This window comes from Pterocles gutturalis, unplaced genomic scaffold, assembly GCF_000699245.1.
Source record: "Pterocles gutturalis isolate BGI_N339 unplaced genomic scaffold, ASM69924v1 scaffold79, whole genome shotgun sequence".
NCBI lineage: Eukaryota > Metazoa > Chordata > Aves > Pterocliformes > Pteroclidae > Pterocles > Pterocles gutturalis.
The window spans coordinates 72,903-94,635 of NW_010135331.1; the positions used below are offsets into that span (position 1 = coordinate 72,903).

General features: G+C 45.4%; 1 protein-coding gene across 1 annotated transcript in view; it reads right to left on the reverse strand.

Annotated features, from left to right (window-relative positions):
* Window positions 1-21,733, reverse strand: part of CADPS (Ca++-dependent secretion activator) — a gene marked incomplete at its 5' end in the record, with an annotated part of 138,621 nt that overhangs the window by 65,533 nt on the left and 51,355 nt on the right. The window contains 6 exons of the mRNA XM_010081827.1: window positions 234-251; window positions 3,589-3,712; window positions 4,473-4,536; window positions 5,425-5,526; window positions 15,771-15,958; window positions 21,007-21,143. Of these exons, the coding sequence (XP_010080129.1) occupies window positions 234-251; window positions 3,589-3,712; window positions 4,473-4,536; window positions 5,425-5,526; window positions 15,771-15,958; window positions 21,007-21,143 (633 nt within the window). The remainder of the gene's footprint in view (window positions 1-233; window positions 252-3,588; window positions 3,713-4,472; window positions 4,537-5,424; window positions 5,527-15,770; window positions 15,959-21,006; window positions 21,144-21,733) is intronic.

Below are 21,733 nucleotides of genomic sequence, written 5' to 3' on the forward strand. Positions count from 1 at the left end.
CTGTCTCCTAGGAAGATACTACGCTTCTATAAGGTATTTCTAATCTACACTCTATTCTAAGGAAGGAGGAAAAGGAGGTTACGCAGACAGCACAAATTAACTCCTTAAGTATTAATGCATCTCCAAGTTCAGCCTGAAGGAGTACATATCTTAAGGAGCTATGAGAAAAAAGAAAACAAAATCAATATAACCCGACAGTCCTAGTGATTTATAATGCATATACAATTGTTCACCTGCATCCTTTTGATTCTCTATATGAAAGAGAGAAAGCAACAGGGAGAGAAAAGAGAGAAACAAGAACAGATATGCAGGATTAATGAGCAAGCGGACCGCACAGCCCCCCAGTTATGTGTGATACATGACATTTGAAAAGAAGAAAAGTCGTCCCGTCTCGCCCCCCGCCCCCCCACGCATGGGGTTACCAAAAGAAGCTCCGTTCACGGAGGTGAAAGGAAACGCTGCACAAATAGAAAACCAGAGAGGGCGAGCTCTGAGGACACAGAGGGGATCTCCAAGGGACAGCGGGGCTGGGACGTCCCCTCCACAGCTCGGTGCAAAGGAGTCAGTAAAAAAATCGAGGGGGAAGAGCAAGTAAAGCGCATCCTTCCGCTCGAGAGTTAACAGACAGGAGACATGTAAGATCTAACGTACAGAGAAAGGACAGCCTCATACCATCTTATACACAGGATTGGGTAAAGATCTGATACGCAGGCAAAGGGATGGCTTTTTCCAAGTGTCCTTTATCTGACCTCTAGCTCACTTCTCCCCGATGTAGCCGCTACCTTTTGATTGTGTACCAGTGACAAGCACTTTACAAATTGGGGTTACACAGAAGCAAAGTAAAAATGCATTCAGGTCACGGACATAAAAAGAAGAACTGAAAAAACTTACAGACGATCTGAGCTTCTCACAAACAGATGGGTTAATTGTCTAACCTGGTTTAGGCTGAGAAAAAGTGACTGGACTTCTCACACTGGGTTTCACAGACAGAAGCAACAGACAAGCCAATGCTAAAAGACTTGAAGCAAGGAGAGTGAGTTGGTTTGGATCTGGACTTTCTTGAGGTAATGAGAACAGAAAGAGTGAGGACAGCATGGAGAGGAGGGTGGTAGGTACTCACGAATGGTTAAATCCATCACTTGAGAGGCCAAGCAGAAGACAGGATGCTCATACATTTCTCTCTTTTTCCCTATAAAAGAGGATTTGGGCATGCAAGAGGCTTAGGTCAGAGGTAAAGAGGTTATAGGCTATAGGTCAGAGGAAAACTTTATATCAGGTTAAAAGGAAAGTAGCTGTAGAGTATTTTGGGATACACACAGGATAAAAGGAAGAAATAAAAAAAAAAAAAAAAAAAAAAAGAAGGGCTGACACTGGAGATCTACTGGATTAACCATTCAGCATGCCCATGAGTCACAAGAGAGGCTGTGACCATGACTCTACAGGTTTGCTCTGAACTGTTTGCAAGAATATAATGATCAAAACGTCATGAATAGAGGGAAATAGAATTTCATTGGTTTAAGGCTCCGAGATACTAAGGATTTCAGCCTTCAGTATCTAAGGCTTTCACAGGTATTTCTTCATAAGCATAGCCTCAAGCACCGCTACCACCGATTTGGTTTTGCATCTCTGACAAAACTCTCTTAAACATGTGGCTATTCAAATGTCAGCTTTTAAAAAGAAAGATTTCAAAGCCATGGACAGCACGCAAGAACGCATCTCAATGAAAGAAATTTGTTGTTTGCTCTTTTAAGGAAGTATTTGAACACAGTAGACTATGCTCATGAGAGAAAACCTGATGCATGCAGCTGGCGGATGTTGGGTTGTTCAAATTAACAATCCCAGCATGCTTGGAAATTGGTGTTACAACCACTTTTACAGAGATAATATCAAAAAGTGGCTGTGGCCAATCACGGATAAAGGAGGAGAAAAGCAGAAGAGAGCAGGTAGTGTGGAATGAACTATTTCTCTGAAAAGGTAGCTGGAAAAAAAAAGGTTTGTTGCTTCAAAGTATTCCCAGACCTAAAAGTCACAGTGCAAAAAATAGGGCAGATAATTAACACAACCAAGAAGAATTGAGGCACAAAAGGAAAAGTACACACTAACTGTTCTACTTTGGAAATGAATGCATTTTTACTTACAGATCATAAAGTTTGTTTTTGCATAGATTTATCTGAAAGAAGAGAGCAAATCTTACCAAAGAGTTAGTGATATTTACACAGAGAACCTAAGGGAGCCAGCCCTGGGTAGAAGCATTCATCAACAGAAAAGCTGCTTTTGATTCTCAGTCCTTCTCCATCTTCGTCAAGTATATTTAAACATTGCATTTTACAGAATACACCAATTAAAATATCCTGTGAAGTTGAGTACTTCGATAAATTGCCTGATAATACAGTGCTTATGAAACCTTTGTTCCTTCTCTATTTTTGTCACTCATTACCAAGTCAAGAGTTGATAAACATCCTTTTAGTGCCCAATTCTTAAGTGTTTCTCACTGGATGCATAACAATGAATTCATTACCACTGGTACACAATTTGCATCGTTAGACAGAAAAAAAATGGAAAAAGAGAGGACATGTCATGTACAGAACCTGGACAATTTGTCATATAAAAACCCAATTTTACACGTAAACAAGAACTAAGAACAAATCAGAGGGAGTTTGGTGGTTTTTTTTTCCTCCTCTCAATATTGTCCTAGAGGCATACAACGATAATCTCAACTGTGGGAAAGCTTCACATCACACATGACAGAAACCCAAAGTCTAGAGCAGAACATACCATTCATCCGGAACAGACAGGTTTAAGCAATTGGGAACTCGGATAAAGTTGGGAAGGAGTTTCAAGTTGGGAACAGCAGCGAACAAGGTACCAACATAAACTGATTAACATGTAAAGAACAACCAGATCGTAGCGCTTCAGCTGACAAGTATCCTCCAGCAAGCTTTAAAATGTCTTTTTGATGGCTACATGTGTCTCTGGTCACTGGTTATTATTCTCTCATAATTTAAAAGGTCAATAATATCAGCTATGCCGGATTTAGAGTGACAAGAAAGAAATCTGATGCAAGTATAGGATCACTGATCAATGACTGCTACGCAAACTGTAAAGACAATGAAACACTCCCAGAAAAAAGACATTTTAAAATCACTACAAATGATTAAGCATAGATTAAACAGTTTTTCAGCTTCTTATTTTTCATTTCTTTCCTGAAGTCCACTGTCACAAGCAATTATCTGCACTATACCTTCAGCTGCAAAGATGACATCCCAAGTATTTCTCAATTTGTTTTTTAAAACCACGACATGAGTCTGAATACTATACCACTGGCCAAATGCACTAATGACAAAAAAAAAAAAAAAGCACTACAGTTTCTTTTAACTGTTTCCTCCCTCTTTTCCAGAAAAAGAAACATTTTGCATAGCTTCCGTTCTTAACTGCTTCCAAAGCCAACACCACAAAAATGATTCAGAACCACATCAGTTTTATTAACAAGAGAGAAAATAGCAAATGAGCTTCTTTAAAATAGCTCCCAGGCACAGTTGCCACCTAGAAATACAATAAAATTGTAATTTCACAAAGAAAGAGCCTTACCTTCGATTTTGGCATACTCTGATAGTCGAGTATAATTGACTAGAGCTGCTTGCTCCAAGCATTTACGGATGACTGTTTTTACCTCCTCTTGAGGGACTGGAGTAACTATGTCTTTCATCAGAACCTTGACACAAGAAAATCTGATTTGTTGTGGCATCGGGCACACAGAACTGCTTTTCTCCAAGCCCAGCACATGCATCCATTCCTACACAAGCTCTGCGTGGCTCTTGGGCTATGTGTACAATATGTAGGATCCACTACAAGGTCACCTTGGCCAGCTTGAGACGTGGCACCTACCCCTGCCATATTATCCCCCTTCTGCATCTACACCCTACAGCACACCCTGAAATCTGTGCGTTTGATTTTTTAGGGCATGACATTGAGATCTATCACAACTTGCCCAGTGCCAGGCAATGTTATGCCCTTCCTGGGCTCTGCTGGTTGACTCGGGTTTAGGACTGGGCTTGGCCATTCTGTAGGTTAGGTGAGGTGAGAAGGATGTTGGAGCAACAGGAAGGCAGAAATAGGGATGGGGAGGACGATGGTGAGCAGGTTTCCTGCACACGGAGGGAACGAGCCTGCCTGGAGATGGGAATTTCACCGGACAGCAGCCAGGCATTGTTTACAAGGTTCTGTGGTGTAGATACTTGCCAGCAAGATCCTCCACCCTTAACTACCGACACAGACGCAGGCTGTGCTGCCTTTAGAGGCCAGGCTACACACTGGCCTCCAAGCTGAACCAGGAGAGATAACAACCCCACATTTCAATATTAACTATAATTAATTACACATCCTATGCAAAAGCAACAGTTCCTCAAGCTCTTCTGGATGGAAAGATACACGAATACAGGTAATTTTAACTACTCTGTTATTCTTATGCTTACCCTTTCCAGCAGCGATAGAGTAGCTTTTAGTGCACCTTCTGGGCGGCCAAATGGGAAGCAGTACCTAGAAAAACCACATCATGTTACCATCAGACCAGCTGCACGTGAACAAGCCTTTCCAGCGCTATAAAGATGTTTTCCTAAATATGCCCCAAAATAATCTATTCCCTCTGCCTGGAATGAGCAGTCTTTCTACAAGGTGTTTGATGGTGTGGACTTTCAGGCAGCAAAACAGAATATGGGGTAGTAATAAGCTGAGAGTTTCAGCAGCTTATTAAATCTGGGTGTCACCTGGAGAGTTTTTAGATCTCATAGGAGAGAGTTAAACATCACTTTCTTGTAAAAATGGAAAATAAAACCCCTCTGGAAAGGACGTTTACTCCCAGGCTGTAAGTACCTGGCTGAACCAGGCACCATCCCTGGTGAGGGGCAGCTCCGCAGGGACTCTCGGTGTGGATGCACATCACCCATCTGCCTGCCAAAGTCCACCACCCGCCCTGGACCCAGCTGGGTTGCGGAGGGAAATTCACCCCTTTCTGTGGGGACAGTATCCATCCTTCTGCACTGTGACATCCCTGCAGAAAGCTCTGCCTGTCTGAACACTAAGGGAGAAGGGAAAATAAATGGGTAATAACTGAGCAGAGGGGAACAGAGAAATAAGAGGATAAGGGATATTTTTGCTGTTGTTGTTAAATTTTAGAAAAAAATCCACAGCATTACCACGCCTATGGGAGCAAGATGGTTTGAAATACCCTTTAAAGGTTCTATATTTAAAATCACTCTCCAGCTACAAACATGCTACAGTGCAAGCTTCACTGCCCTGTGTAGGTCTGTGCCACATATGTAAAATTCCCGTATGCATTCAAAACCTGCCTTTTGGCTTTGTTGCTTATAGGAGGGAGCTGGGAGGAAATCAGTCCTCTCGCATTCAGCCTGGGCTCTCTGCCTTTACCTAAAATGCGTGATCTGATTCTCCAGAAGCAAACGAAGCCGCTCCTTGATCTCTTCGAAACGTTCTTTCTCGTCTACAGTCACAGTTCCTATCCCGTCAGGCCTGGAGGAGAAATGCCACGAATGATTCAGACTCCACCTCGCCACCCCGGTAACTGATCCCCACAGCACACAGCACGCTGCCCCTTCGGAAGGGGACAGTCATTGACTCTGAGAGCTGGGACAGAGGGTGTGCCACGCTGAGACACGCGTGGTTGCGGCAGCACCACTGCCGAGGTACCAAAAATAAACAAATAAAGAAATATCCTTTCTCAGAGTGATAATCTAGATGTGGAAAGCCCTCTTCCCTCCCTTTTTTTTCCTGTGATAGAGAAGTCGGAAAAAGCAGAATCCCCTTTTAAATATGGCTATATGACAGGGAGTGCAACGCCAGCTCTCACTACAGGATCGGGCCCATTGCTAGCAAAATATGGGCTTAATTTCTGCAGAAAAATTCAGTTGCTAATTTAACACAATTCACAGTGTAAACGAATATCAACTACAGGCATATATACAAATAGAATATACAATTCTGCACTCCTTCATAACTGCTGAATCACCCCATTATAGTGATTTCTTGAAGCGAACCATCTTCAATACATTCTGCTGAAACGTGCCTAGAGAGCAACCTGCATTTTGTATTTGAAAATGCAATGTCTTTTTGGTCATGTAATTTTAATTTCTTAACATTAACACACTGCTACGATTTACTGTGGATTTTCTCAGGCTTTTTACGTCACTCTTGCATTTCAGGAGTGCACAGGAGCGCATTGCGAGACACCCAGGTCCTGCTGCCTTGGGGTATTTCTCATCTTTCCCAGCACACAGCGTGCAGGCGAACCCTGCCGAGGCTCTCCCAGGGCTGGATGATGCGCTGGTCCCTCTGCCCTTCCACCCCGTACCTCTGTTGATGCCAACCCATCCGAGAACCGACAGCAGCAATCCCCTCCTTCTCCCCCACACCCACACGGCCAAACACGCCGTGCAGCAGCATCCCGGGCGAGAGGAGCGAGCGAGTCTAATTCCATCCACCAAAGGAATCGGCCAGGCAGACAATCACCGGCACCGCTCCCCACGGCCGCTGAGCAAAGTCGATGGATTTGCGTACTCCTGGGCAACTCTGCTGGCACAGGCGCTCTTTAGGTGATGTAAGAAGTCTTAAAATTGAACAAATGTTCTTACTTAAAGGCCTCCTCCAGTGTTCAGCTTAAGCTGCATAAATCCGCAGTACTAGACTGGTTTGGCTATACAAAAGACTTGGCAAGGGATTACAAAGCTTCTAATGAACCTCCTGTCAGGGGTTAATTGGTTGGCTTTATTTTCCTCTTAAAGAATCAAAGGCCCTAAACTTAAAAAAAAATATCCCCAACCCTATAAAAAATTAAAAGCTATAAAATCTGTACAATCACTTCTACTTGACCCTGCATTTAGTAAGATCTTAATATCATAATACAAGCTCTGATGCTTCAATACAGGTGAATAAAACACTAAAACATTTTGGAAGACGAACTAGAAAACCTTACATGGTATTACTGCAAAATTTTAAAGCTAAATATACATTAAATAAAACTTGCAACATGGACACAGAAAAAGACTCGAATACCAGGGGATGTATTTAAATTTAAACAGCATTTAATCAGAAATCTTTACTTGATTATTTGCCAAATTGAGTTGTGTATTAAGGAAAAAAAAAGGAAAAAAGATTCAGGCTGAAACTTGGATAAAATGTCTCAGCTGGGGAACACATTTCATAAACAGTTTTGGAAGTATGGATCTGGTCTCATTAGTACCTAATTAGGACTAGTTATTTTGAAGAAATGAGCAAGCCACAAAAAAAACCCCAAATTAGATATCGAGCAAAAATTAATGTCTGAACATGCTTAATATATTCTTATTCCAAAGTTCCATAAACTATTTAATATTCAGAGAGAGATGTTCATGCCTTTTGTGATGCTGTGCACCTCACAGCACCTGGGTTGCTCCCAAGCAGGAGAGCAGACAACTCAAGGCAGACCGCAATAAATGCCATACATTAAGGGGCAGGGTTGAAGCCCTTTTTTGACTTTTGGCATTCGGTTCCCCCCCTGTGCCCATAACAGCTCACTGAGTGTCACTAGGTTAATTGTATCAGCGCTGACAAATGGTGTAGGAAAAGCCGCCTGCCCTGGCAGTGATTTGCTGACGGACTGGAAATGGTCTGAAAGTTATGTTACCCTTTGCTGGGTCAATAACCTCAATGGGCGAGATTTAATGGCAGGATCTGACAGCTCAGGTTGGGTGGCAGCCCTTTCACAGGGATCACAGCTTCTCACTGTATTCAAAGGGCTTCGGTTTTGCCAGAACTGGTTATTCAGCACCCACGTAACGACTCGTGTTAGACACCCAAAACGGGCTCATGTGACAGCGTCAGTCGCACCCCGCCTGGGCAGTGTCAGCTCTGGAAGCATCGCTTGAGAAACACTGACCCACACGAAGACGCAGGGTGGGCTCTGGAGAGCGAACCTCTGGCCAACGCAGCTCTTGCCCAAGTCACAACGTCCCAACGGACGGCAACCCAACCACCGAGGTGCACGTACACCACGGAGGCTTAACCCATGGTCTCCACCATCCCTTTCTTGGGATCTTTGTGAGCCAGGGGGACACCACACCCCACGGCTGCGGCCACCGCTCCCTCCACGCAGGGCCCGCTGCGCGGTGTAAACGCACGCCGCTCTCACGTATCATGCTACTACAAACTTGAGACAATCTACAGGTCAGCTGTAGCCATTTTTGGAGCAGTGCGGATGTCTGGAAGGGCCTGCCAACCGAGAGCCATCACCACGGCAAGGACTCCCTTTCTCACCCAGCTGTGGACTATATTGCATCTGACATGATGAGCATCTCTTGAATCTACCTTTCAAATTTTCGGCAAACCATTTTCTCACTGTCCTTCACAAAGTTGACATTTTCGGCAGCATGATAGGAAAGATGTCATGTCGGCTGCTTTTCAAGTTGTTGTCACAGTGGTTAGCACCAGTTCTGTCATCTTTGCTTTCCTCACAATCCCCCATCTTGAGCCATGTCACAAATAATAATACTTCCAATGTTTTTGTCAAATTTCAAATACTATAACCCAGCTGCACATCTTCGGATTTACTAGTTATGTTAATCTTTGTTGCTCATCTTCCCAGAAGCTGAAGCATTAGGAACTCATTAATTAGTGACAAATGCAGGATATACATAGAACTGGAAAAACAGTACCCAAAGCCTTGCACTTAATTTAATAGCTCGATAATTTTGAAACCTAATTAAATATTCCAGTCAAATATACTTTGAAAATGTAATCTTTTTGAGGGAACATATTTATTTTCCCTTTTGCAAGAACACAAAGGGTACATAGCTCAGCATCGCTATAATTTAAGATTCACTTCTGTGCTCTAGACAATTCCAGTACAGGGCTGATGGGGCTGAAAAAAATCCCGAGGAGAAGCTCAAGTCGCACCAGCTCATTTTGATGCTTATCGGCAATTTTGTTTTCAGCAAAGGTCTCCAGCTCAGCTTTGATATTTGCTATTTGATCTCATGGACAGAAGCACCAACTCCTCCAGCAAGCAGACCGCCTCCAGCAAGCAGCGTTCCTGCAGCAAGGCTGGCTAAAACGCAGCTGGGGGAAAGGGGTGTTCGTGCACGCAACCGATATTACACTGAAGCAGTGATGGGGAATGAGAGGAGAGCAAAAGGGTGAAAAAAAGTTCCGTGTGTACATGGCATATACAGGCACACAAGGGACAAAATGGGTTTGGGTCTGTGAATTCGGCTCAACAAACAACATGAACGTCTCCATCTGTGTGGAGACACGATTTCAGCTGATTCTCTAGAGCTCCTGCTCACGGACACTCGAGGTGTATGGCAGAAGTTGTGGGCAGAGAGGGAAGCAGAAGGGCAAAAAAGGCAAGAAAAATAAATAAGGAGATTTTTAATTATAAGTAAACAAGTTTCAGATCACTCCTGCTGCTGCAGATTCACTGTGTTGGCTCTAAACTAGTAAATTCCCACTGTAAATATTTCATATGAAAAGTTTTAAATGTCGCTTTCCTAATTCCCCCTTGTTTTTAAGTTTTAAGCCATGAAAACAACACCACCAACAAAGCAGGTGGTGAAACAAAAAAAAAAAGGATTGCAATTTAAACAGCAAAAATGATAGTCCTTGTTTAGCTTAGATGGTTTGTGCAAATTTCGGGGTTAATTATAAATTATAATTGGGACCTGTGATCCTAAGGCCACTGCTTTATTCTATAAGCCCCGCCTCCCCCCATGCCCTTTTCTAATTATACCCGGTGCCCCCAGGGTTAGTTATGCTGCTAAAACAAATATATCAAAATGATTTTTAACAAAGACTAATATATGAAGCAATAGCATGCATTTGTATGCAATTATAAATATACAGTATAGCTCCAGTGGGTTAATCTCTTTGACATAAGCCCGTACGAAATACCATGGCGGCTTAGAAATGAAAAGACGTATCTTTTACACCTTTTATGTTTAACTTGTCTACACTTTTTTTTTTTTTTACTGGGGAAAATATTGCTTACACGTAGCAAACAGATCTTTGCATGCACTGTGAGCCCTGGCATACAGAGCCAAGGAAAAAAAAAACAATGTCAAAAACTGATGCAAATAATTTGATTTTTTAAGTAACAACTCAAATATAAAACACGTGCTGCCTTCAGCTCCCTTGCTGGTTGCCAGGTGCAGCACATATGAGCTATACAGTAAACATCGATGATTAGCGCCTTGGACGGCATGTGTCAGGATAGGCTTTCAAAGGATCCCTTGCAGGAAGACTTGCCTGCACCACGTCCCGCCGGCTGCACTGGGAACTGATCCGGGGCCATGGGCAGGACCACAGCTGCCTGCCTCCTGCCTCCTACATCTCCCCCAGCAAATCTGACCTGAAAGAGCCCACCTGTTTAGACCCCTTGAAAAAAAAGCTTATTCAGCAAACATCGATTTTGCCCAACACCCCTTTCTTCTGGGAATTCACACCGTGCACGAGAGGTCGGTTGAAAGCCCTTTGTTCAACCCAGCCCTCGGCCGCTCTCCTGGGCCCTGCCCCAGCCGCCTGCTCGAGATGCTGCAGAGCAGCGGAGCCATTGCATCCTCCCAACTCCTGCCTTCATTGCGCTTGGGCTCTCTCCTCCGCGTCAAGTCACGGCTCATCGCTTCTCAAGTGCGATCTGCACCCCTGACGTACCGCGGCTGAACCGGATGGTTTCTGAGCACTGCCATCCTACACCCATTGTCATGAATCACGTCAGCCTGCCGCACCGCGCTGGTTATCTGCTGGTGGCTGGCAACCCACCTCCCTTCAGCACAGACGCTGGATCCTATCCGACAGACGGCCGTAACGCATGCCGTTGTCACCACGAACTTATCATGGGGCTGGTCGGGACACGGAGCCGGCACCTAACAAAGGTTAAAGCATTACACCCTGTCAGATTTTCACCTGCCAGATTTTCCATGTCTCATTCCGATTAATCACCCTTGCTGCAGCCAGGGCGATTAATCTGAACGAGATACGGAAATCAAACACAAAGTATATGACGACACTGTGATAAAGTGTTCATATACTTGCTACTTCTTTTATGGGACCACAAATGTGTTTTGTTTTTTTAACTAGCTGTATGGCAACCTTGCCTTTATGTGAAACAGATAGATATGTAATTAGAATACAATGGAAAAAATTACAAATACGTTATGCATAACATAAAGCTCAAGGTTTATGACAATAACATTATTTCTGCTGGCTTAGAGTTGTAAAAAAATAATGAAAGCTAATGCTAACATTAGCTAATGAAGGAACTACTTGAAAACAAGTTTGATGCTGTAAAATACAGCTTTTAGAGGCAAGGGCAAGTCCCTGGTATATCAAATCAATTAATAGAGACTTGTAACTGCTCGGACCTTGGATAAATAGTCATTAAACAGCTTGCAGAGAAAGATGCCGTTCAGTTATCAGACTAGAGGGGATTCAGTCCAGCACCATGACTTTGATAAGCCCAATGACTGCTAATACATTGCACACAATCAATATTTTAGTCTTATTTTCTAAACTTTGGGATTAGCAAGCACAGGAAGAGTATTGCTGCCAACCTTACCGTTTAAAAAGGAAGTTATTACATGGCTAAATCCAAAAAAGGCACATGTGAAACCAAGGGCACCGCTGAAAGCCACTCCTTCAGAAGGGGCAGGAACCACTGCTCAAGGCTTAGGTGCTAACTTTGGGCTTGGGAAAGCTGAGCTCAACTTCCCGCTCCGCAAAGCCTCTACCATGCACAGACAGAGAAGCAACAACGCTCCTCTAACACATCACTCCTCTGCGTGTCAAACACCAGCAGCACTGTCACTCCAACGCGAGGACAGTGACAAACATGGAAACGGGAGGCAGGGAAAGACCTGGCCCTTCAGGTAAGACCTTTCATAATTTTACCCCAAATCATGATGTCTTCTCCAAACCATCCCTGCTTCTTGCTTTCACTAGTTTTTTGGAGGACTATCGGTGAAGGGAAGCAACAGCCTCAACACTAGGGTAGTGGTACCGAACGCAAACAGACGTCACAACACACGGCGTGTGCTGTCGGATGCCTGAATAACCTGATGTGTTTCTTCCCTGTCACGTAGGTAAATACATCTGAAACCACATCATCTGTCATAACGGCAGGACTTTACAAAAAGCATCCCGTGACAGCTGGTGGACAAAACCCCGTTATCAACTCACTAGTGACCACAGCAGTGAAAAAGCCTCGAGCTCCCCAGTCTTAGTGAAGAGCAAGTACCTGGGTGACAGCAAACCACGCTGATATTCAGCAATTTTTGGCTGGTCCCTGCCTTCCCGACAGCCTGGACCTTACGTATTCAGGTCTCTGCAGGAGGTGAAACTTAGGACAAGCAATTTACACTTAACTCCATTTTTACATGGAAAAGGACGAAATTAACAGAAAAATTAAGGCGACTGTCAAGCAAATAGCAGTGATGTACAGCCTTGGTCTGGAGAGATTATGTCAGGCTTTCAGGGGTCCAAATAAACTACAGGAACCCAATGGAGCTGGGGGGAGAATCAAACCCTGACATATAAAGCAACAGGGCTCCAAAATATCCCCAAAATCACATTTTGACCATTTCATCTGCCGCGGCCACAGGCTCAGCTCCAAGCTGGAGGTGCATTTCTACCAGCATCCACCCTGCCCCTGTCCTGGCTGTGGTGCAGCGGCCGTGCTGCCAAGGCGGGAGCCGGACAGGCGAGGAGGCATCGTCCTGGCGCTGACGCCTGTCATCCTGTCAGCCTTGACCTTCAGGCTGTCCTCAGCATCCTCACCACAGCCTGCCCGCACTTCCCCGCTGACTGCGAGCGACTGTTGTCTCGCTGCCTGACCTTACGCAAACACGATCCAAACAGACAGCCCACCTCAGCTACGCTGCCTGCCGCTAATACCGGGGATTGATAGCCACATGGAATTATCTCCCTGCTCGACCTTCATTACTGGGTGGCATATTCTGACTGACAGCCAACCTCATTCTGGGGAAAGCTAAACCACCCATTTGTTTTTTTTTTGTTGTTTTTTTTGTTTTTTTTTTTTACTGTCTAAAAGTGGAGGAACTTCCTTTTATAAAGAAAATTGACACTTTCTTAGATTTGACAGAAGAAGAAGCCTTTGTTAAGCAGAAAAATGTCTCAGAACTTGAATCTTTCCCAGACCACCGTGCATACCGATAACAACGCAACGCAAGGCTGCTCCGTTGGACAGTGTGCCGGGTCCCAGGGCAGGTGTGTTCCTGCCTCAGCAAATTTTACATGGCAAGTTTTCAGCTCTGCCATGAGCTATAGGTTTCCGGGGGGGAGCACGGCTAGCCCTAAGGCAACGAGCGACGTATGGTCGCGGCAGGGGGGAAGAAGGGATGCAGCTCGAGCGAACCCGGCTTTACTTTACCCGGTCGCAACTGCCAGCGAGGACTGCACGGGTAAATATTGGCTTTCTGTCGCTCCCCGCCAGCCAGCTCGCAAATGCACGATGCATGTGGCCTCAACAGCTTTCCGAAAAGAAATTGGGACTCTTCCGCTCAGATATTCAGATTTCTGATAGTAGACACGAAAGATACGGAGTTGTGTTTTCTATCGGACCCCCTGTGGTCCCTTTTTGTGACCTCCCGATAGCAGAGGCCAGAAACTGCTCTCCGCAGTCTCCGTACCAAACTCCTCCGGCTCCCGGGTGTTATGCAGAGCCTGCCCTCGGCCAGAAAGTGCAGTGCCGCAGCCCTGCAGCCATCCCCGGGAAATGGAGACAGCGGCGACCAAGGAGGAATATGAACCTTCAGCCTTTCGATGTGAACGTAACCATCAGCTAGAGACAGCTAAGTCATAGCAAAACATCTTGCTCCTTTTTTGGGATATTTTCCATGAATCACTTGAACAGCCTGGCTGTGGCCCGTTTGCCCCTCTGGCAGCACCAGCAGCCTCCCAGCCCGGCGCAGCTGGACAGCCACAGGACTGGGGTCTACAAACCACACAGGTTTTAAAGCAAGATATTTTCCTGAGCCCACACCTCTCCAGCCCCACGGGGAGGGAATGGCGGGGGGGCACCTCGGAATGGCGGGGGGTCACCTCGGCCAATACCATCCAATGCCTCCTGCAACCAACCCTGATGAAGAGGACGCTCCAGCTCTGCCTCTGCTGCATCCTGTGAGAAGTACATGGAGTAGCCATGACCAGCATCCAATCTCCTCTCTGTTATGGACCAAACAGAGGTCTTGTCCCTACAACAGCATCCTGCCGGGACGAGCCCTGCCTATGGAAGAGGGGCAACAGGGGCACCCGGTTTCCCCTGCCCAGTCTCATCCCCTACGTGCTGTGCCAACCATCTCCTAAACACATGCCTAAAACCCTCAAAGCCCTGACCCTCTACGGGACTTGGGTGCCCAAACGCCATCCAGCTCCCGGGAGAGTGCAAGACCTGAATGCCTGTGCCACAGGGACACCAACTGCCCAGTGTGCTCGGTGACCAAGGAGCCCAGTGCCCTCTACAACACACTCCTGTGCACTGCACGCTTTTGCTTACCTTTTTGGCTCTGGATTTGGCTGGGATTTGGAATCTTTCCTTTTTTTGGACTCCTTTTTGGAATCCTTTTTTGTCTCCGCTTCAGCGGCAGGGGTATGAGCCACTTTGCCCCCCTCGCCGTCGGCACTTGGCTGTGACCCACCAAGTAATTCTGCCATGTGTTGGCTTTGGGGAGCGATTGAAACACAGGGGGCAAGGCCAGCAGCAAAAGTGAAAGAAACAAGAAGAAAGCATGAAAAAACTCCAAATAAAACAAAAGGAAACTAAACTGAAAGGAAACAACTGAAATCAAATAAACCATTGGCAAAGAAGGAACAAATGAGCAAAAGAAAGTCAGAACTAAAAAAGAAACTAAGGAAGCAAAAACTCGGTTTCCATGACAAGATGTATGAAAGTAACTGCAAAAGCAAGTGGCAGCCTTGCAACGTGAAACCTGGGCAATGTGTGTCATAATTCGGGATGGTATTTACCAGAGGGTTTATGAAAACACATAATTATTTTATAACATTCCTTTCTTCAGCAGCATATGCAGGATCGAGAGTGATATCTCAAAGTATACAATGCAATGCAACAGAAAAACAGCAGAAGAAGAAGCTGCACTAGATGCTACAGCTGTCAACAAAATAAATAGAAAAGGAAAGAGCACAGCTCCAGTTCCTCCCATCAAAGGTTTTACACATTTCAGAGAAAGGAATGGGCTACCTCTGAAACTGAAATTGCTTTGCAACAGCAGCAAGATAAAATTTTCAGTAATGTCTAAGCAATTTCCAAACTGACGTCACATGGACTTTAAATGAGATGTGGGTGCCCGAGGGCTTAAAGCCCTTCTGAACACTGAAGTTTGATACTGCTGCAACTTGTCAGATCCTCTCGCACAGCAATTAAAGCAGCACAGCGTAGCGTTTGCTTCTATTTATTCAACCCATGACAGTCACTTGTGCTTCAACTCTATCTTGTCCAGAACTGCATCTAGCAGGTGCCTGGGTAAGAAAGTTAAAAACTCTCATTTCTGGATCCTCTACGTGCATTTTTATTGCTTACATTAAACAAGCCACGAGACAAACAAACAAACCAACTATGCCACTAGAAGCGCTGCTGCCAAACATCCACTGTGAAAACAAATTGGGGACTGTTGTGCATTATCGAAAGGAACCTATAATTTGACAAAGTCATCCCTTGCTGGCAGGGGAGCTGCTAGCCAAGAAGAATTTCTTACCTGTTGCCATGAACATGTGATGCACAAAAGGCAAAGCTGTAGTGAAGTAAGGTGGGGTCAATCATAGCTCCGTTTTCTGCGCGCTCTAGCAAATCTCTGAGGTAGCAGAGATGTCTGTGACAGCCTCTCACTCCATTACGTGCACAATACTCATCTAGCACAAAGACCTGGCCAGGACTAAACCAGCCCTGTTTAGAAATAAAGAGACTTGATTTTAAATATAAGTTATTAAATACACAGGCTATCAGATTTGGAGGTGTAGTTGTCAACTGTTCTAATAAAAGAAATGCAAACCTAAGGCTACATCAAGGAAAAAGGAGAGAGGTCACTCTTAAAAAATACAGTCTGTATATCAGCACCCAAACACAGCACATACTCAGTGCAACTGCTTACAAAAACACGTTATGCTACCCTTAGAGGGAAATGTAATTTAAAATGCTAAAAAGTTAGGTAAGTTCGTGTCAGTGCCTAGCGAAAAAAGAAAAAAAAAAAAAAAAAGACACCTTTAAGAGATGACAAAGGCTTGGTTATTTAAACAGCATGAAACAGTAATCTCATTTCGGGTATGGGACTGTACATTTGTCCAGGAGTAAGAAGACTGATCTGGGGGAAAGCATGGAGGATTACACTGAATAATGACTTCTCTTGCATCTGGCAGGTAGGAATGTCCTGCAGACGGAGGAAGGCAGCTCCGCAGCATCAGAAGGGGACGTTTCCCATCGTCCGTATTGCACAGCACTGGCGACGCGCTCTGCCGTCGCCCACCTCCTCGGCATCGCAGCAAAGGGAAGCTCTGCTCATGAGCAGGGTTTCTCTACACATCCAGAAACCTCAGACAATTTCTGTCTGTCAGTCCTGAGGGCCTGGTGACACATGGCTTGTGGTGCAATGTCCGTGCTCCCAAGGAGGACACCCTTCCCCATGAGGGGACGGCTCCAGTGAACACCCCGGGACAGCCGAATAGGAGTGCGCCTCTGCCTTTGGGAAAGGTGCTAGCGAGAACAAGAGTATTCTTGTAGATTGATTTTCAAAATGCTGCAAAACCGTCAATATTTACATGGAAATTTGGGTGCTAAACAATTGCTAAGACGCAGCTCTGGAATGCATCAAGCTGCAAAATCTTTCATCGTTTAATTGAAAAGTTCCTGCAGCGGGCGGGAGAGTACTTGAGGCAGAGCACTGCCCCTATAGGCAACTTCTTTGCCACCCCATCTGTTACCCCAAATGCTACATCTTAGAAACAACACTGCTGTGAAAGATTAAAATATATTTTCTACCACTCAGATGACACCAAATCTTTTCTAGATGCCAAAATAGCTGCTTTGAAAAGAGTTGAAGAAATATCAATTAAGAGCTCAAAGACATAGAGAAGGATTTGCTCATCCTTATTGGGCCAACTCCAAAACAGCTTGAGAAAAGAATTAAAATAATGAGGGGAAAATGATAGATATAGGGAGTAGCTACAGTGCTGGGATCACTAGAAGTGCACACTTCAAAATGAAGACACAGAACAATGCAGATGGGACGGCACTCTGGAAGGCTATTTTTTAGGAGGGGTATATTTGCTTTCACCGCTTTTAACGGTATTTTTGTTTGCTTTTTGGCTGGTGGTATTATGCTTGATTCTGGATTTCTTTATATTGCCTGTTCGTTACATCCTTGGACTGTCTCTTCACCTTGCCTTTCCTTACACAAGTCTTCGGTGACCAGGCATGTTAAAAATATAGAAATGTCGTAACTGTTCTGTGATAGAAAGAGGTGTCCATTTAGTTACTGGGGTAGAAATGCAGCTGAAATTGTTACATTCACCTAACACATACAAAGGACTCAGTCCTCCCTATGGGGTGAGATCTTGTCCCTACTGACACCAACAGGAAGGCTGGCACTGTGCTCACTGGAGACAGGTATCAAGGCCAGAGTTTGGGGTGAAGGAAGCAGGAGGCTGGACCCAGCGCACCTCACATTGCTGCCCTGCACCGGGGTCTGCTGGTCCTCGGGTGGAGAGGAGAGATGGGGCAAACACTCAAGATTGCTGCCATGGCTCAATGAGGGGAAGCTTGAGAAGAAGCTCTGAGGTTCAGCGATGAGCCTCATACCTCATGAGAGCACGGGCAAGCAGACTATGAGTGGAGAGACAGAGCCCAGGAGGACCAGGTGGTCTCCTTTCTATTTCCTACAGCAGAAGTAGGAAATAAAAAACCTGCTGCCGAACAAGGCTCCAGAGGAGCAGCAAATGCTTCTCCCCGCAGCCCTAGAAAAAATCTAAGGTTTGATGAAAGGCAGTATTTAGACAAATCCCCCACATCCTCAGGCAGATCCTGGCTCTCGATTAAGATTTGCCTGGCACAACCAGCTGGCAACCAGCCAGCCTGGCAAACGCAGCTGATAGCGGTGACACACCAGGTGTCTCACCCCAACACAGCTAGGTGTAGCTCAGTTTGGTCTCCAAGATGGTCTTCAACAGCGTGAGGAAACCTAGAGGTGCCATTGGAGGAAAAACAGGGTTTTTGAAGGAAACTTTTCACTTTTCAGTAACCGAATTTTCTTATCTACCATAGGTACAACAAAACAATTTCATTTTGGTAGCCTGCTTCATGGACCTTTGAATCTAACTCCTTCACATCACCCCAGGTAAGCTGGGCACTCTAGAAGACCACCTTTCCTTGTCACATGCTGTATTGTATTATGTGAATCCCACAAATGCTGATATCATCGGAAATATGGCTCCAGCAGGGACCTAGCTGCATGAGCCAGATGCTGGCAGTAGGTTGGGAAGTCTTGGGAAGAGTTGAAGAGCAGTCTCAGAAATAACACACCCATCCAAGCAGAAAGGAATGAAGACCCACACATTGTGTGGGGTCCACGCTAAGCTGGAAGAGCTGCCTACTCTTTCCAAAAGTCCAGGAAGAGCTGTGAACGCAACTGTGCTACCAGTTTGTGGACGATAGGCAGGAGCCCTCAGCAAGTGATGCAGACAACACTCTTCCCCTTCCCCTGCGCGGTGCTCTCTGCCAGCACACATCACTTCTGCCATAGCCGAGATTAGTCAGCCAGCCTGTTTGTTTTCATAGGGATGCCTGGCTCAGCCGGTGAGTGGGCTCGCAATAACGTTGTTTAACCTGGTTCCATGGAAAGGAGGCAATGCTGAGCGATCCTCTGTGTCAGGGTGAGCCACCGTGTCTGGGTATGTCTTTCCTGGCACCTCCATGTCCACATTTGAAAACAAGAAGAGGTTTGACGAGGCAAAACTCTGTGGGACCTTGTGTGGGAGTGTCCTGTAGGGAGAATAACAATTGCCCAGCGGCACACAGAGTGGACAGAGCAGGCTTACCATGGGCTCTCACAGCTCCTCCAGGCAAGCCAGCGCAGTGGTATCCCCAACGGTCCACAGACATAACAAGAGAAATGGGAGTTCTTTGCAGTTGAACTCAAATTCTGAGGTCAGTCTGTTTTTTTAAATGCCATAATCAGGACAAAACCATATTAAAATAAGTAAAGAAGCATGTGAAATCCAAGCGTAGATGAACACAGCCCATTATTCTCTTCTTTATAACACTCTGCAATGGGTGATTTGAAAGAAGGTGGTTAATTGGTGATGCTCTGCTCTGAAGAGGCACAAGTCTTGGTGCTGAGGGGAGCTCCAACACTCCAGTAGCTTCTAGCCAGGGCCTAAACACCTCAATAACAAGCAGATGTGTGGCTGGTGGGTTTCTTGAAGAGAAACATTATTAATCATTTTCAGTGATAGCCTTGCACCTCTCCACGAATTTAATTCAACGGCCACAGCTCTCTCACCAGGCCTGAGACTGCACAGAGATAAACCAGCTGCAAGCCAACCTGTCAGACATGCATGGATGGGGATGGTCTTCCTAGGGTCAGCCATGCGTGGGGAGCAGAAGCTGCATGCCAAATTCACTGCCTGCCGGAGCAAAGACCTTGATGGAAACGGTGAGGAACCTGCTGCAAGTCTGACAATGCTGCCACCAAGCCTACTTGTACCACTTGGGTATCTGCTGCAGCCTTCCCCCACCCCATCTTTACCTCAGGGGACATCCACAACCATTCCTCCTAGCCCTGCGTCTCATCAGGAAGGTGACACCTCACTACGGCTAATGACACTTACTGGATCTGAGCCTTTGAGGACATCAGCCCTTGTGCGCGGTGCAAGGAGCAGAGCAGGTGAGAGAAGCACCATGGCTGAGGGGGGATGTGGAGGACAGGATTTGAGACTGACAGCAACACTGCCAACTGCTCACTTGTGTTCCCAGGTTGCTGCTTTTAACAGCAAACCACTCCAGAGCCCCAGCTCCAGGGAAGATGAAGGCTATGGGCACGGGGTGGTCCTTCTGCTGAAGAAGCCCACGATGACACACCAATTTGGAGGTTTCTGTGCAACACTAGGAGGGTGGCAGGTCAGGATCTGCCCCATACCATGTCCAGGGGAGGACCTCCATTCCATTTCAGGCCCCTCTAGAAAGGTTTCAGCCTGTTTTCTCAAAAACTAAGAGCCTCTCCATCCTCCTCACTGAAACTGCTAAAAATTAATTGTTCATGTTGTATTGTTAAGGGTTATTTCTCATTCAAACCCTAACAGTACCTAAAGCCCCCAAGCACTACACCCCAGCCAAAGGCTATAAGCTGTCCTGGAGCATCCCAGCGCCACTGTCCTGTTGATCATGTTACACAGCAGTGGGCTGCGAGCTGCAACCTGTGCTCATGAGAATAATCAGGATGGGCATGCGACTGCATGAGCGAGGACAGACCGCAGCATTGCTGCAGTTATCCACCTAGTCCCACCTGTTACCTGCTCTGGATCCCTGCTCATAAAGAGACACAAAGCTGGGCCAGAGTTACTCCTGGTGGGACTCCATTGACAAGGGAGGTGGTACCAGACCGGCATCTTTCCCCTGTTTTTTCATCCAAAAGACTCTGGAAGGCAGTGCGGGAGGCTGCAAAACACTGCTCTCTACTTCACATCCCCACACTGGTGTTTGTCTTTGCAGGAAGAAACATTTTAAGCATTGCAAACAGAAATGATAAAGACAGTGCAACCGGAGAAGAACAGCAGTCAGTTCACTGCAGGCAGCCTCTCAAAAGAAAACACCTCTGGGCCAAATTCAAACCTGGTGTAAACAGAAGTCAATCTTCCAGCAACAGGGGGATTAGCCCCCACTCGCACTAGCTTTGACTTTGCTGCTTGATGTTTATATCACTAGAGACCAAAGAATATACTTGCCAGACAAGAATAGGAATCATTAAGTCTGTGGTCCAAAGTGAGGCGCTGAACCATCTCAAAGAGTGAAGCGTGGTCAAAGTTACAGGGATTGGAAGAGATAAATTCATCCATGCCATGCTTTTGAGCTCTATCTGCATCTGTTCATTTATACATATAGAGAAAGACACCATTTAGAGAGTTATAAGACATTTTAGTTGACAAATACAACAGAAAAAAATATACAGTATGAGGCATGAAAGCTAAATATCTCCTCTTCCCTACATTGCCATTAACTTTTCTCTTTGCAGGCTATACAGTACACTTTTCACCTCCCATTGTCAACTTGCATCAGTTATGGGCTATCTTATTGCATTTAGGCAAAAGATTTTAGAATTAACATCTTGTCAACTGCTCATTATAGTGCATTTATCCTGTACTTAAAACCAGAACACAAACCCACGAACTTACTCTGTATCTTACAATACAGTATGAGTTAACAGAATTTTGGCTCATGTAAGTAAATTAGCTCCTATTTAGATAGCTGTGGTTAATTATAATAGATTCTGCCATTCTAATGAAGTTACAGCTGTAGCAGTTTCTCTACATTTACTAGGTTTTCTAGGTATCAGACCAGTTATGTTGTTCTTTATCCAAACGCCAATGTTTGTCTCCCCACGGCGATATTTTTTCTAATGGCAACTTCAAATGCTACCTCACTGAAATAAAAAGATGCTCTTTTAAGCATCGC